At 34.4% G+C, this 14,977-nt stretch overlaps 1 protein-coding gene across 2 annotated transcripts in view; it reads left to right on the plus strand.

Moving 5' to 3' along the window:
* The window catches only part of LOC108903600 (RNA binding protein fox-1 homolog 1-like), a 120,305-nt gene that overhangs the window by 2,965 nt on the left and 102,363 nt on the right, over positions 1–14,977 (plus strand). Inside the window, exon 1 of one of the 2 annotated variants that reach the window (XM_018705829.2) lies at positions 7,157–7,453. The exons of the other annotated variant lie outside the window; for it this stretch is intronic. Within the exon in view, the coding sequence (XP_018561345.1) occupies positions 7,442–7,453 (12 nt within the window). The 5' untranslated portion in view covers positions 7,157–7,441. Of the gene's footprint in view, positions 1–7,156; positions 7,454–14,977 lie in introns of those variants that run through there. 2 annotated transcript variants of the gene reach the window in all.

Below are 14,977 nucleotides of genomic sequence, written 5' to 3' on the forward strand. Positions count from 1 at the left end.
TCGATTTTGGAAAACTTCCCTCAACATATTCATCGTCTCGCCTGCCGTATGTGCCCTTGCGCCATCTTGTTGAAAGTAAAAGTTTGTAATTTCGTTTTCTTCCAGCTGGTTAACAAAAGGAGCGATAATTTCTTCTCTATACCTTTGCGCAGTAAGAGTACCATTAAAAAAAATAGGTCCATAAATCCTCCTTCGATTGAGAGCACACCAAACTCCAATTTTTTGAGCGTGTAGAGGGCCCTCGACAAAAAAGTTATCTGGTTTTTCAGAAGACCACATTCTCATATTCTGTGAGTTTACGTAACCACTTAAATGAAACCAGGCTTCATCAGAAAAAAAGGTGATATTATGAAGTTCACCGTAGTTGTTTAAAAACCATTCACAAAATACAGCCCGTCGCGGAAAATCAACTTCATGAAGTTCTTGCTGACAAGTTAAACGATAGGAGAACAAACGCAAATCTTTTTTTAACACTGTGTGGCAGGTACCGACTGATACTCCCACCATTTGTGATAAAACACGTACAGAAGTTCTTGGCGCATTTTCCATTATTTGTTGGACATTTTCTTTTAATTCTTCAGTCCGCTTTTTAGGTCGGCCGCTTCCTTCTTTTCTTGTTACACTGCCCGTTTCACGAAAAACATTAACACAACGCTGAACTGCACTTTGAAAAATTTTGTACTCAACAACGCCGGGAAATTGATTTTGAAATTCTATGAAACATTCCTCAATAGAATACTTCCATATTCCATCAATCTTGCGTCCATTTCTAAAGTAGGACTCTATGATAAACACTTTTTGTTCTTGAGAAAACACCATTTTAAACGCTTTTTAAAACGAAAATATTCAAATTGATAGCGGCGATATAGCGCTTTGACAGATGACGTTTAAGTTCATTTGCTATACGCTACGCCCTACGTCCAAATTTTCAGAACCAACTTGACCACGTTTTTATTTGAACGCTCGTTATAAACAAAAAAAAAAAGGAAATGCGCCTTCAAACATGGCTACTTTGTTTACGGACTTCTTAATGTGAAATTCTTGTTACCGATTGAAATAATTAATTTTCAAGGACCCCGCAGTTATTGCGACTGCGAACAATCAAGCAGCTGCTGCATCCAGTATCTGCAGTTGATGCCCTTAAATATTTATCAATTAATCATTGTTAATAGTTTAATTAAGTTTTTATTGCCTTGTATGAATCGGAGTTATCGGTGCCCGCAGCTGTTCCGTTCTTTGTTATGGGAGTTATCGAGTAATCCTTTCCTATATGCTTAGTAAAATCGTGTCAGATATTATTTTTGATAAACAGAGGACGTCATACTCAGGAAAGAGGTTGATATTGATGAAATAAATGACAGTATTGTGATAAAATGTATAAGGTTATATTTCAGTTGGTCCCTTAGAAGAACAAACTGAATCACTAGATTCTGCCTTCAAAAATATGAAAAAAAAGTTGTAATAATCGTAAACCCGAAATTGTTTTCTAAAGGGAAATACAGGCCTATGTTACTTTTATTTTGTGTGGTTGTCCTATCGAAGTTAAAGAACAGTTGTTTTGTAAAAAAAGGAAATTTTTCAATTTCCTTATAAAATTTAGAAAAAACTATCCACAAAGATGTTACGGTAGTTTTTACCCCCATCCCAGTTTACCCACTCCCAGATCATTTGCGAATTAAATCACTAAGACAAAGAGAATATTTAATATTTTATTTATTTATTGCCATAAGTTTCGACGTTGAATAAAATTCTTCCTCAGAGGCGCACCTTCAAGGGTCTGTAAGTAGTTCCCTTAGGAAGGGTTTCTGCGTCTACTATGTTTTCTCTATTTTTTAACGTACAATCTATAATTTTATCAGGCTAATTATGAGCATTGTAGAAAATATTAATTTTCGAATATTTTTTCTGGCTTTTATTATTCATGTTTTTTTCTTTTAAATTCAACTTATTTATTTATTTTGAACAATATTAACGTTAATTTTGCTCATTTTCATTCTTTCTTCAAAAAACATTTATACAGTATGTCAGCGGAAAGATATGAAAAAAGGCATTCTCGATAAAAGTTTTTGCTTGTTTAGAAAATACGAATCGTCATGATGAACTTCAATTTTGTTGTACAGGGTGGGTCAAAAACACAAAAATGTTGTTTGCGTAAGAGTAAACATACCTTATTTTGCAAGATACGAAAAAAGACATTCTTGACAAAAGTTTTGGCTTGAAAAATGAATTAAGTGTCACGTTATCACAAATTAATTTTTTATGCAGGGAACAAAGTACAAAACTAAAATACGTTTTATTCAAGTGTAATTTTTAAATAAACATGATTATGCAGGCCGTTCATTAACGTTAACTTTTACTGCTGCTAGCGCGTTTATTACATGAACTATCAATGTAAAACTTTCTGAAAATAAAAGCTTAACCCTTTCTTTAATTGTCTCTAAAATCCCGGTGCGATACGTCCAGTAGTTAATTAACAATTAACGTTATAAAAAAAAGTTATATTGGGAATAAATAAGCGTAGGTGATTTCTCTTTTTTTTTAATTACCGAAAAAATAAGCTCTATTTAATGCAAAAAGAGCGAATTCCCGAGCTGCTTTTGCCTGACCCTGGGACAACTTGTTTATAACGCTGTTTTGCACGCCTTACTTTATTAGTTTCTTTGGATCAATAATTAGAACCCACGATACTAGCTTCTAAAATTAACGATTAGTAATTAAACAATTAGTTGCAAAAAATGAACGAAATTAGCAAATACTTGGAGCAAAAAATTTCACGGTCAATAGACTCGGCCTTTGGCACACATGTTGGACATTGGATTGACCGCCTTTTCCATAAATTTCATCAAGATCCATCGCTTTTTGCAATAATAATTCGCAATTTTCGAAAACTGATTTTTCCGCTTTCAACCTTTAACAAATTGGTGAAATATGACTTATGATACCTTAAATTGTAGGTAATTTAATTGATTAGAACATGAAATTACTAATTTTCCGATAGGTCGTCTAGATTTTGCATACCCATTTCCTGCAGAGATCCGCAAAAGTACAGTCTCCGAAATGTATTTAAAAAAAATAAGCAATTTCAGCCTCATGCGGCTGTCGAGTGAATTTTGACACGAAAAATGTCGCTTTGCATCACTGTGCGCCACTGCTGTTGGAAATAAAATGGTTTGTACATTTTTCTTAAGACAGTTGATATTGAATCGTGTACAAATGAAGAAAAACTCTCTTCAAAGTAACAACTTTAACATCCCGTATCTCGAAAACGCTGCATTAATGAGAAGAACGTTATACAGGGTGTTCAAAAAGTTTGGAACCCCCCTCTATTTCAGAAAATACTGCTCAAACGAAAAAATGATTACAAAAGTTGCAGGGCTTTGAGTGAGCAATCCAACGGGGACTTTGACCTTGACCATGACCTTGAAGGTCATTTAGAGGTCAAGGTGAAAATTTTAAGTGGAACCGTATACTTTTGACCCCGGAAATGGCCACAGTATTTCCAACAGCCTGTCTCCGAAAGTTCTCATCAGTGGAAAAATTACTGAGATGTTAGGATTAAAAGTGAGCAATCAAACGGTGACCTTGACTAACTTGGAGGTCGTTTACAGGTCAATTTGAAAACTTTTTGAATCAAATATTTAGTCTAATATATTAGATCCTTTCCGGGGTCAAAAATATACGGTTCTATTTAAAATTTTCAGATTGACCTCTAAATGACCTTGAAGGTCATGGTCAAGGTCACATTCGAACGTAAAATTTTCCGCTCTTACCATTTTCGGGGTCAAAAGTATACGGTTCCATTTAAAATTTTCAACTTGACCTCTAAATAACCTTCAAGGTCATTGCTCACTCAAAACCCTGCAACTTTTGTCCTAATCATTTTTTTGTTTGAGCAGTACTTTCTGAGATAGAAGGGGGTTCCAAACTTTTTGAACACCCTGTATAACTACCCCTAGGATTTTTTTAAGAGCAACTAACACCTCATACTCCAGTTTTTCTTCCTTTTTTGCGATATAAACGGGTTACTCTATAAGACACATTTTTAGCATAAATTCTTTAATCCTACAGTCAGAAAAAATAAATCCAGCCTAGAGACCCCATCCGATAATACAGCGGGATACGTGCTTCTGCGGGAAACCGATCCGCTCCTGCTTTAGAAGTTGCTCACGTCTCATCCGAATATAGATTAGTCGCAGACACGTTGCGTGGGGGCGGGCGAACCCCAGAGGGCGGCCGGGGATGTTCCCCGGCCCCGTACCTTTTCGCCAAAACGGGGGGCATTGTTTCGTTTTCGAATTTCCTTCGCCCACGCCGCAGAAATCGATGCCGGGAACGTACTGCTGGGGTCCCCTTTGTGCGAAAGACGTCGGGCGGCGTCTTAATAGCATTCTCTCCCGGTTTGATGTATTAAATTTCATCAGAAAGTTGAAAGGGATTAATTAAAGGATGCTGGGTCGCGTCGGGTGTCGCGGACGCGGGGTAACTTCGATTTTCCAAAATGAAATGGGGATTTTGAGAGGTTATGTGTTGCGCCTATGCAGCAGCCTCTGTTCAAAGGCAGCGTTTGTCTTTGTCCGACGCGCGGCCGCCGGGAAATTCTCCCACTGTCTCAAAAGTGTTTTATAACATCGCAAAATGAAAATGCATTGATTTACTATATTTGCCTTTATGAAAAATTCATTGTAGTCTGAAATTCTCAACACACAAAAGCACTAAATCGATAGATATATAAAATTGCCTATATCCGTAGGTTTGCAAATTCGGAGTATTTTGCCCTAAAACTAGGGGAAAAACGACAAATGTGACATCACAGCTTCAAATTATTTAAGAGACCGTAACGACCTCTAGTGGATAACGCGGAATAATTAAATTTATATAATTCTACCTAAAAAAGGGAGATCACGTTCTATTTAAAAAATGTTTATAGAAGCTTATGACCAATATAATTATAATTTTGGCAAATATCTCCTATTATTTTCACATAATTGAGTTCAAACCTAATCACCAAAGTATTATCAAATTAGTCAAATGTCAAAACTGATGTCAAATAAGCATTTGACGGCATAAACCATAAATTTGACAGTATACTATGGATGGAACCGAGTTTCTGTGCATTGTAGCTGTTCCAAAATGAACTGCAAAAGCTGCAGCGATTTACTAAGTCACATGACCTAGGAGGCAAATCGCGCGACATTCATTTTAAAATAAACTACCTCTTTTGGTAGTAATGCAACAATTAAAAGAATTACTGTCAAATCTATATGCAAATTACGCAATAACACTTAATACCACGTAGTGGCTATAACAAATCGCGTGCGATAAGCCTGCAAAGGCCCTAAGTCACGTGACGCGAGACTAGTTTCATCTCACTTTACGTTTTGGCCCCTTACCTCTGTCTCTCTCTCTACATTCCATCCATATTATACTGTCAAATCTATGGCAAAAACCTCTATTGACGTCACAGTCCTTTATAAAGTCATTGTGGATCGGCGGTTTGTCACAAAACAGGCGATTTTTCATTCAACTACCTTTTAAAATAATTCTACCATACAGGGTGTAAGGAGTTTGACGACCATTACCTCAGCATGATATAGTGTAATCATAAACGAACCAAAAAAGTCGTATATTACAAGGGCGTAAGATTAACAGTTTTCAAAATACAGCGAGTATTAATATTGGGGAATTTCATCACAACGTGACAACAGCGCTTAACATACTGATGCACACCACTTGTGCACGCGACGGACTTGTCCTACGGAAAAAATGTAAACAACTATTGTTGTGAAACATTTAGTAAATTTCAAGACACTTGTTTTCCAGTTTTTAAATAAATAAAATAAAATGTAGTACGAAGATACTGTTGTGCTTAAATTTTAGCTCGAATTTTAGTAATTATGAATCTCTTAAAACAGGAACTTAACTTTTAATCAAATTATGAATTTCAAAAATATGTAATTAAAGTACCCAAAGATTCACGTCGTCCAAATAATCATACGTATTAAAAATAATATAGGTACTTACCAAAAAGCAAAATTCAGTAATTTTTAAATGCACAAATACAAAACAAACGACAACATATGCTCAAAATGTCCGCCACCATTTTCGATGCATGCACGACACCTTCGAATCCAATTTTCGCGCACTCGCTGGAAAACACTTCAAGAAGAGGAAATAGTGGTACGCAAAAACACTCCAACACTGTCGAATCCAGATACCAACTGAATTGGTACTGGTGGTTGCTGGACCCCTTAGTACCTCGTGTTAATAAAACACCTCGCCGTTGTCACATTGCTCGATATGAATTTTATCGAATTTTAAATTTATTACAACGCTAATTATTTTTTAGAATTAAGCATAATTGAAGTTTAATAAAGTGAAACATTATATTTTATGGTATTCCATGCTCGCAGTTATGTCAATATTCCTTAATTAATAGAACTTTTGTACATCAAGTTGATGATTTTGATAATTTTTTTCTCGGAAATGGTTTAGTTTAGAACCCGTCATATAAGGTTTTTTTTGTTTATTTTATTGTATTCTATAGTCTGTTCAAAATTAAGGCAGTCAAATTTCTAACACCCTGTATAAAATGTAAATTAAAATAAAAAAAGTCGATTAAACAAAGACTGAATTAATTTTTTACGAGTTTGACTACATTTACCTATAAAAAAAAATTAATTTATAAAACAGTATTGACGTCTTGTTTCAAATAATTTCTTTAGTTTGCAACTACATATTTTATTACAATATACCTTAGCTATTAGCCTTGCTTATGTCTAACAGAAAAGTAGATGAATATGGCTTTACTGAAAGTATCGTAAAAATGTGAAAGCAAAATATCAGCTCTCCGCCTTTTAATAAGGAAACTGATTTGGTAAGTACTACTTTAAAATCCTGTATAAATGGAAAAAAACATTTTTAGGTTTTCATTTTATCTTGACTTAGTATTTCCCCAAAATTATGCCTTGCATACATATTTACCTTTATCTATTTTACTTCACTTCAGTTGCGATTCTGTTGCTCTTCGAACCAGTCGAATTGACGATATCCCTCAGTCTTGGCGATGCGCGCGTTGCCTCTCCGTTCATTGATCGACCCCACCACCTCCATATACCCAGAGGCTACACGAGCATGTGCCCCTCCGCCTCTGCCGGCCGCTTCAACAGCTAAGTCGCCAGGGTAGTTGAGACAGAGCACCCTGCCTATCTGTTCGGGCGTTGTTCTTCAGACAGGCCACATACCAAACACAGATACATTACTTTTTATATCTGAAAGGAGTAGCCGATGTAAACAAGGCGGGCATAGCTCGACCACCACCGCAACCAGTGCCAATAACTCGAAAGTATTCCATTTTGCCTCGTGCAGTGTTTTCCTAAGTGAACTGTTCCCGAAAGCAGCCAAACTGTGGGGTGCCGGCGCTTTTTTCCTTCCTCCTCAGGGAATGTACTACCCGGTAAGTCTGCTTTGTTGGTTTTGCGGTCGGCCGCCGAGTACGCGGGTCTTCTGCACGGACGAGAAGCTTTCACGCGGTCGTTATTCGGCTTCGTTTTCTCGTTTGCCGTGCTTCTGGAGATGCTGCGGGTCGGTCCAGATGTGCGACGGGGCGGCAGGGCCAGGCCCGCACGGCAGGGGCGTCCCGATCCGACTTAACTTGGGGGTTGAATTCGTGTTGCCGTGGGTTGCGGATTCCCCTAGTTACGTTGCAGTAAAAGCCTCGAATTGTATCGAAAGGGGAATATGACTTAGCGTTAGTTTGGAAAATTAAAAACAAAAAAGCGGGAAAGATCCCGCGTTCAAAAAACATGTTTATGGTGCTTGTATACCAATAGTTTGTTTTAAATACACTCACGTATTTAAAATAAATAAGGAGTTATTATTCAGTAACAAATATTTGACTAGATTATCTAAATGATTGGTACAGGTTTTGGGAAGCAAAATTTAACAAACGTACATATAATCTCATCTATTGTGGTTCATTACAACCTCAAAGAGATAAGTAATCTCTTTGGAATTTTACATTATTTGATTTTTTAGATGTTGGGTACATTTTTTTTTTCATTAATATTTTGGATAGACTATTTTTACGTTGTTTGATTAATATAATTAATCTGGATGAGATATAAAATGTTCCATTGATATTGCGGGTGTAGTTCAGTGCTGCATGAAGAGAATATACATGACTTTATCAGATTAATTGTAAGGATTTTAGTATAATCTTTAGACTTTCTTCTTTCGCATTCGAATTAGTTGGTAATTCAATAACCATTTCTTTATAAACTAAAATTTGCAAAGGAATTTAAAAAATAAGTTCTGGTGGAAAATTAACTAGGAATACAACTTTGAATGTTGAATTTATGAATCTTTTATGATGATCAGAAGTCCAAAATATCTGAAAAAATTAGGTTGCGGAAAAAACGATTTTTGTACGAGAATTAGGAAAAGAAACGAAAACATCGAAAAAGTTGAACATTTGTTAAAATTTAGAATATAAAGCATTTTAGCCCCTACGTTTGCCCATGTCCGTTAATAATATATAAAAAATCGCTCTTAGAAATTATTTTAATGAAAAAATCTTCAGACCTTTTTTTCTATTCAAAGCTTATAAAGACTGAAGATTCAGAAGCGTCAGATATGTACTCAGCAGATTCAGACATGGATTATGTATGTCTTCTTTCAAGTGAATTAGCAAAATATTTTTTTTAATTTGCTTTTTTATAAGTTGAAATTTGGTTTAAATCATTAATTTTTTGTTTGCCCTTGCCCTTCCTTGACTTTTGTATCCAATGAATGAACACACGCTCCATTAAATCAAAACATTTCATAATTTTATATTTCCTGGCAAATTTTCTGCGAATGCCTATCGTATACAGCGTGTTTTCTTATTGCAGTTTCACCTAAAGCTGTTGAAAAAAAATGTTAAATATAAAAATTCCTGAAGCGCTAGAATTTTCACATATCAAACAAATGAACATCGCAAAGGTGAAAAAATAAGCATTTTTTCGTATAATGGAGCGTCCTGTTTATTTTATGGAACTGTCCAAAAATATTTTGGTTCCATCCTTTATAACTCATTGAAATTTCGAGTGATTTCGACTGTTCGCTTTAATTTTTTGTATTATCTTTAGATAACTCCTTTAAGCATTGAAAAAAATATTGACGGACCGCCCCAGTGTGCTCTCTATCAGGGTAACTTGACACCTCTGTAGATGGAGTCGGTTTTAACGGCGATTCAAAACTAATGTAGGAATTCCGACGTATGTACTTAAGAAATCATACTATCCTTTTAAATAATACACCGTATTCCTCTATTACGAGACAATCAGTGTCCTGGCAAATATTTACCTTCGAAGCGCTGTTTCCCTAATGGATTTGTCTGGTTTGTAATATCAATGAATTATTCGGTGGCACTGTTCCTGTTTGTTTAGAATGCTGCGAGTGTGAGAAATCATATATTTTTAGTTTGTATACGCCGAACGCGTGTTCTGTGTTGATGATACTGGAGATCTGCGAAATATTTCCAAGTTCATTAAGAAGTTGTGGGTGTGGTAAAAATACAATTACTTGTTAAAGATTGCCAAGTTCCAAGTTGTCGGCATTGTTACGGCGTATTTTGGCCGGAGTGAACTTGTATATTTGGATTGTTTCAAATCATTGTTTCACTTTCGAGGGTATTGATTTTTACCACGGTGAAAATTCAGTTATACAGGATGTAACTGGAATGCTTGGCCAAACTTTAGTGACGGAAATGCCTCGTTTTCGAGATTCAGGACCACCAACATTAGTCAATTTAAGGGGTTTATTTCAAGTTGCAAAAAACGACGAAAGAAGTCTTATAAATAATATGTTCTTTTATTCATGCTTAACTTGATTGCTTGACATTTTCGAATCGAATTTTTATAAAGCCTTTTTGTAAGTAGGTTTTTTTACTTTCACAACAGTTTTCAATTCGAAATTTTAAGTTTGGACAGTTAATAATAAAACAACGTGTATAGTCAAACCATCGATGAATACACAGAAAAAAGTGTTAATATACAGTTAACTAGTAGCCAGCGACGGAAATATATTTTTCTGATAATAAATAAAACTGCTAAATCTACATTTTAATGTACATTGCACCTTTTCTACAGAAATGTGAATTTTCGCAATTTAACCTAATTTAACTCGATCATCAAACGACTATTTCGTCAGGTTTGTCAATGGATCTGTTATTTAAATTTCGTAATATGTTTGAAAACATGTGTCACTTAGAGAAACATCACAATAAACAGCTAGTGTGCCGTTTAATTAATTATATTTTTCACAAATGACAAATTTTGCTTTTCTGTTCGCCCATCTGCTTTGTTGTGCTCATGAACTTAGAAACAATTTAAACAACGGAAAATATATGCCAGATTTATATTTTAAGTAGCACGACAAATAATATAGATTTTGAGTTTGAGTTTTTTAGCTGAAATTGTTGAATTTTTATAATTTATCGAATGTAATTTTATCTGTCTAATCTACTTACTATCCACTTACTTTTTTGTGGATTTGAGAATGTTTCAAGGGTTTGAGGTTAGGTTTTTATGGATATAGCATAGGGTTGAGACTTCAGAAATAGAAAATGTCTGTTTAGAAATGAAAGAGGGTAATATATTATGTATGCAAATCGTAAATAAATGTAGTACTGGTGCTTATATTCAATATTTTTATATTATGATTTATCGGTCTTTGTCTATGCCGCTTCAATTTCTCGGTCCATTTCTCTTATAAGTTTAGTAAACAATATAAAAACAGCATTTCAAAACATGAGGCTACTTTAAGCATCATAACCATCATAAAAACAGCATTTCAAAACATGAGGCTACTTTAAGCATCATAACCGGGTTAAGAGGGTTTTTAGTAATTCAAATAAAATTATTCAATATTATTATCAAAATATTTATTTAAATTTAATGAATAGACTTTTATTCCACACAAAAATATATGTATTTTGAAAATTCAAATTATGGTGAGTAAATGTAGTGTTGTATAAATGTACAATAAAGAAAATAAAAAGTTGGTATATTAAAATTCATCCTCTGAATATTCTGATGAATTTATTTCGTCTCCTAGATTGATAACGATAGGTTCCACAGTAACGTCAATTAAATTATCGAGTTCCCACATTTTCTCCTCTTCTTTTTGTACATGATGTATACATCTTTGCCAGTTATCTGCAGTTACTCGTTCCAAGGAATTTTTTAACAAAATTTTCACGTCACTTAATTTAAACGTCGTATTATTTCGCGCTACATCTCCTTTTACCTGCGCCCAGACTAATTCGATTGGGTTAAGTTCACAGTGATAAGGTGGTAACCGTAGTACCGTTATTTGGCGATTTGTTGCCATTTCATCGATAACATATTTTTTCTGATCTTTATTAAGATTGACAAGTGTCAAAAGTTCCTTTTTCACCATATTTGTTTCAAAAGAAATGTTTTTTCCGGATAACCATTGAATTATATCGGCTTTCCTCCAAGCAGTCGTAGGCGTCCGCTCGGTCTGCCGTGAATGGTAACTGGCATTATCCATGACAATTACAGACCCCGGAGGAATAAGATCCAACATCTGTGTAAAATACTCTTCGAAAACATCTGCGTTCATGTCTTCGTGATAGTCACCTGTATTTTTAGATTCAAATAAAAGTAAACCGCCATCTACAAAACCACTGGCACTACCTATATGTGTCACTATTAATCTTCGCCCTTTACCTGAAGGTGCCTTGAACCCTGTTGAAAGTCCATCCAAAAATGCTTGTCGAAAACTTTTTACATTTTTATCTTGCCATACTTTTGTTACAGTATATCCCTCGTTGACCCAAGTTTCGTCTAGATAATAAATATTCCTCCCTTCGTCACGGAATTTTCTAATTGATCTTAAGTAGGATCTTCGCCAACAAATAATTTCATCTTTATCGATAAGAACTGACTTCCTGTTCTGCTTTTCCCAGCAAAAATTCAACTCTCGTAAGACGGCCCATAGACGGCCCATAATTTGTTTCTACTGGTTTTTGGGCTCTGAAAGTTCACTTAAAATTTTGTTTAGCGTTGGTATTTCTTTTTTAAAATAAAATGAGTGTACTTTTCTGCGAATGACATTTTTGAAGAAATCATCTATAACGACTTTTGACCTCCCTGTAGATAGATGATTTTGGGGGATTTACAGTATCTTGTTCATTTTTTGTTTCATTTAAAAGTCTGTAGATAGTCGATTAGTTAAGGGTTATTTTTCATGAAAATAATCTTTAGAGAAATTTTCTCAAATACTCCCTAAAAAATTCATTTTTTTTATTACAGAGTTTTGTGTTGTGTTGTACAAAGAGTTTGTGTTGTTTTTTTATTTTGTTTCTTTTAGTTATTTACTCATGAAAAATTAAGACTTTATTTTTGTCGTTTTACAAAAAATTAAATAAAATATGTGCCTTTTGTAATCGCTGTGAGCTCTACTAATTTGAGATTTGAAAGCATTTGTGAAATTATATTTTCATACTCATCGAGGTTTATTCCAGCAAAGTATGTCATGGAAAATAGTTTAATAGATTTATTTAGAGTTTCCTCATTTTTCTCATTTTTTGCTTCGTAAGAAAAAACGAGTTTTTCCCTATTCTTCCAGTTTTTTCTGAATCGTTAAATCTCGAACCACAGCTGTTTTACATTTGTAAATTAATTATTGAAAAATGTGTACAAATAGTACATCATTTCTGGTACATATCAATTAAATGTATGAATACGTTCTTCAAATTATTGCAAAATTAAAGCATGTTCTATTAACCGTCAAATTTCAGGCATACCAACAGATGAAAAGTGAGGTTAGTTGTTTAATTCCATAGTTACACAGTTGCGTTAGTTGTCAAAAGGCAAATTCGGCTCGATATAAAACGAACTTCACCAGTAAATGGCCTCAAAAGGGCTTAGGTATAAAATTTCAGACGAAGCCGACGTTTCAACTTGACTCGGGTCAAATCGAACCGTTCCTCCAAGCCATCCGTATTCGCACACAGGCCCAGGCTACGCGCAAGTTAAGCCTGTTTGATTCCGAGAAAAAACCGGCACGTCCAGAGAAGCAGCACATACAATTTAAATGAACTACGCCTCGCAATGGCGGCATATATATCCGTCTCTTTCCCGCCCGGCTTATTAATGTTGTGTGTAATATTTCCAAATTGCCTTGATTGGCGTGGAATTCGTTGCATGTGATGATCTCGGCCCTGAGCCCCAAGAGAGGCCGACCGGCCGCCGAATATCACGGCTTCGAGAGACTGAAAACCTACTGGTTAACCCTCAAAGACGAGGTTGTCGTTTTAATATAGATTTTGTTATGCGCCTAAGGTTTAGAATAGAAAAACACATAAAAATTAATGCTAGAATTTGGTAGTACTAGCTGTCGACCAGGGTAAAGGGTTCCACACACTATAAGTTTTTGATTATCTCTTAGCGATATTCCAAAGAACTGGGAGGTTTCCCTTCGGGTCGCTTTTAATTATTTTTTTTAAATTGAAGTGAAGAACAGAGTGTTCTACAATATCTATGATAAACTTAAATGGTAGCTAGGTTAATTTCAAACATTTTTTCTTATCTAGACATGTCCGATTCGTTTTTGTTTAGAAGTTACAAGCATTTTAAGAAATATAATTTCATATTTCAATCAAAGTAGAGCAGAGTTACCTTTTAGAAATCCACGAAATGATGCGCTAACGCTAAAGACTGGGCAGGTTGATGTCTATTTGGGTATCTTCATCAGTGTTCTCGGACTGCTTGTTTGGCGCTCACATTGGAAACAAAATAACACAAATAATAATTATTGTTATAGCAAACATAATTTATCAGGTTATGTTGATTGGAATATGAAATTATATTTTTTTAAATGATTGTAACTTATAAACAACAAAAACGAGTCGGTCCTATGTTCATATAAGAAAAAATATTTGAAATTAACCCAGCTACTATCTGTAAAAGTTTGTCATAGAGCTTGCTGAACACTGTATATGAAATCAAGGAAATACTAACATTTTTAAAAATTTGGGGACAAGCAGTAATTTTTATAAAGAATGGCGTCATAAATTAAAAATATATTTTTTTACACAATAGTGGGGCACATTGAATATAAAAAAAAATCATTCGTATCGTGTCCCAAAACGTAAATTAGAGGTCACATTGTATATGCATTTTGACTCGAGCAGTTATATGTTAGCATGTATGGCACCCTTAGAATTAGATTTGAATATTAGTAGCGTTTTATTTACCTGAGAGAATTCCTGAATTTTGATTTCTTAATTAAGTAATATTAAAATATATTTCAGGCAAATAAAAACCTTATTCTAATCAAATTTAAAGAAAATGATTTAATTCTGCCTTTCAATTTAAGGGTAAAAGTTATAATAATTAATGGCAACGTATATTAAATTTGGTTGTTTTTATTTAATTAAATATCTGTTTTCCAAGCTGTTTTCTTTATCAAAAATTCAAATTGACAAACTTTAAACGTGAAATTTTATGCTGGAATTAATGTAAAAATAAAGAAAAATTGAAAAATTAACTAAGGTTAATTTGACTTTAGTCAGTTTTTCGAAACGTGAACAGTCTATACTCCGCGGTCGAAATTATAGAGAGTGATTCTGACATAATATAAAAACACTATTACCATAATGTGTATAAAATATAAAATGATTTTTATACGGTTCAATATTATTTATCTTTGTGCCGCTTGCTACGCACATCGATAGAATCTATAATCTTCTATAGACTGAGTTACACTGAACGTCGATCTATATTCTATCTCTGTCTTTTGCACTTGGTAGGGAATAGGGAAATGCTTTTTTAGTAGGTGTAAACGGACTTGATTTACCAGTCCTGAGAAACGTCATAGCATAAGCGTAGACGAGGGGTCTAATTCCATGGCTATAATAAATTTATAAATTAAAAAAACACAACTGGGACGTTTTAAAATGCTGTAATAA

This window comes from Anoplophora glabripennis, unplaced genomic scaffold (assembly GCF_000390285.2).
Source record: "Anoplophora glabripennis isolate ALB-LARVAE unplaced genomic scaffold, Agla_2.0 scaffold127, whole genome shotgun sequence".
Classification (NCBI taxonomy): Eukaryota; Metazoa; Arthropoda; class Insecta; order Coleoptera; family Cerambycidae; genus Anoplophora; species Anoplophora glabripennis.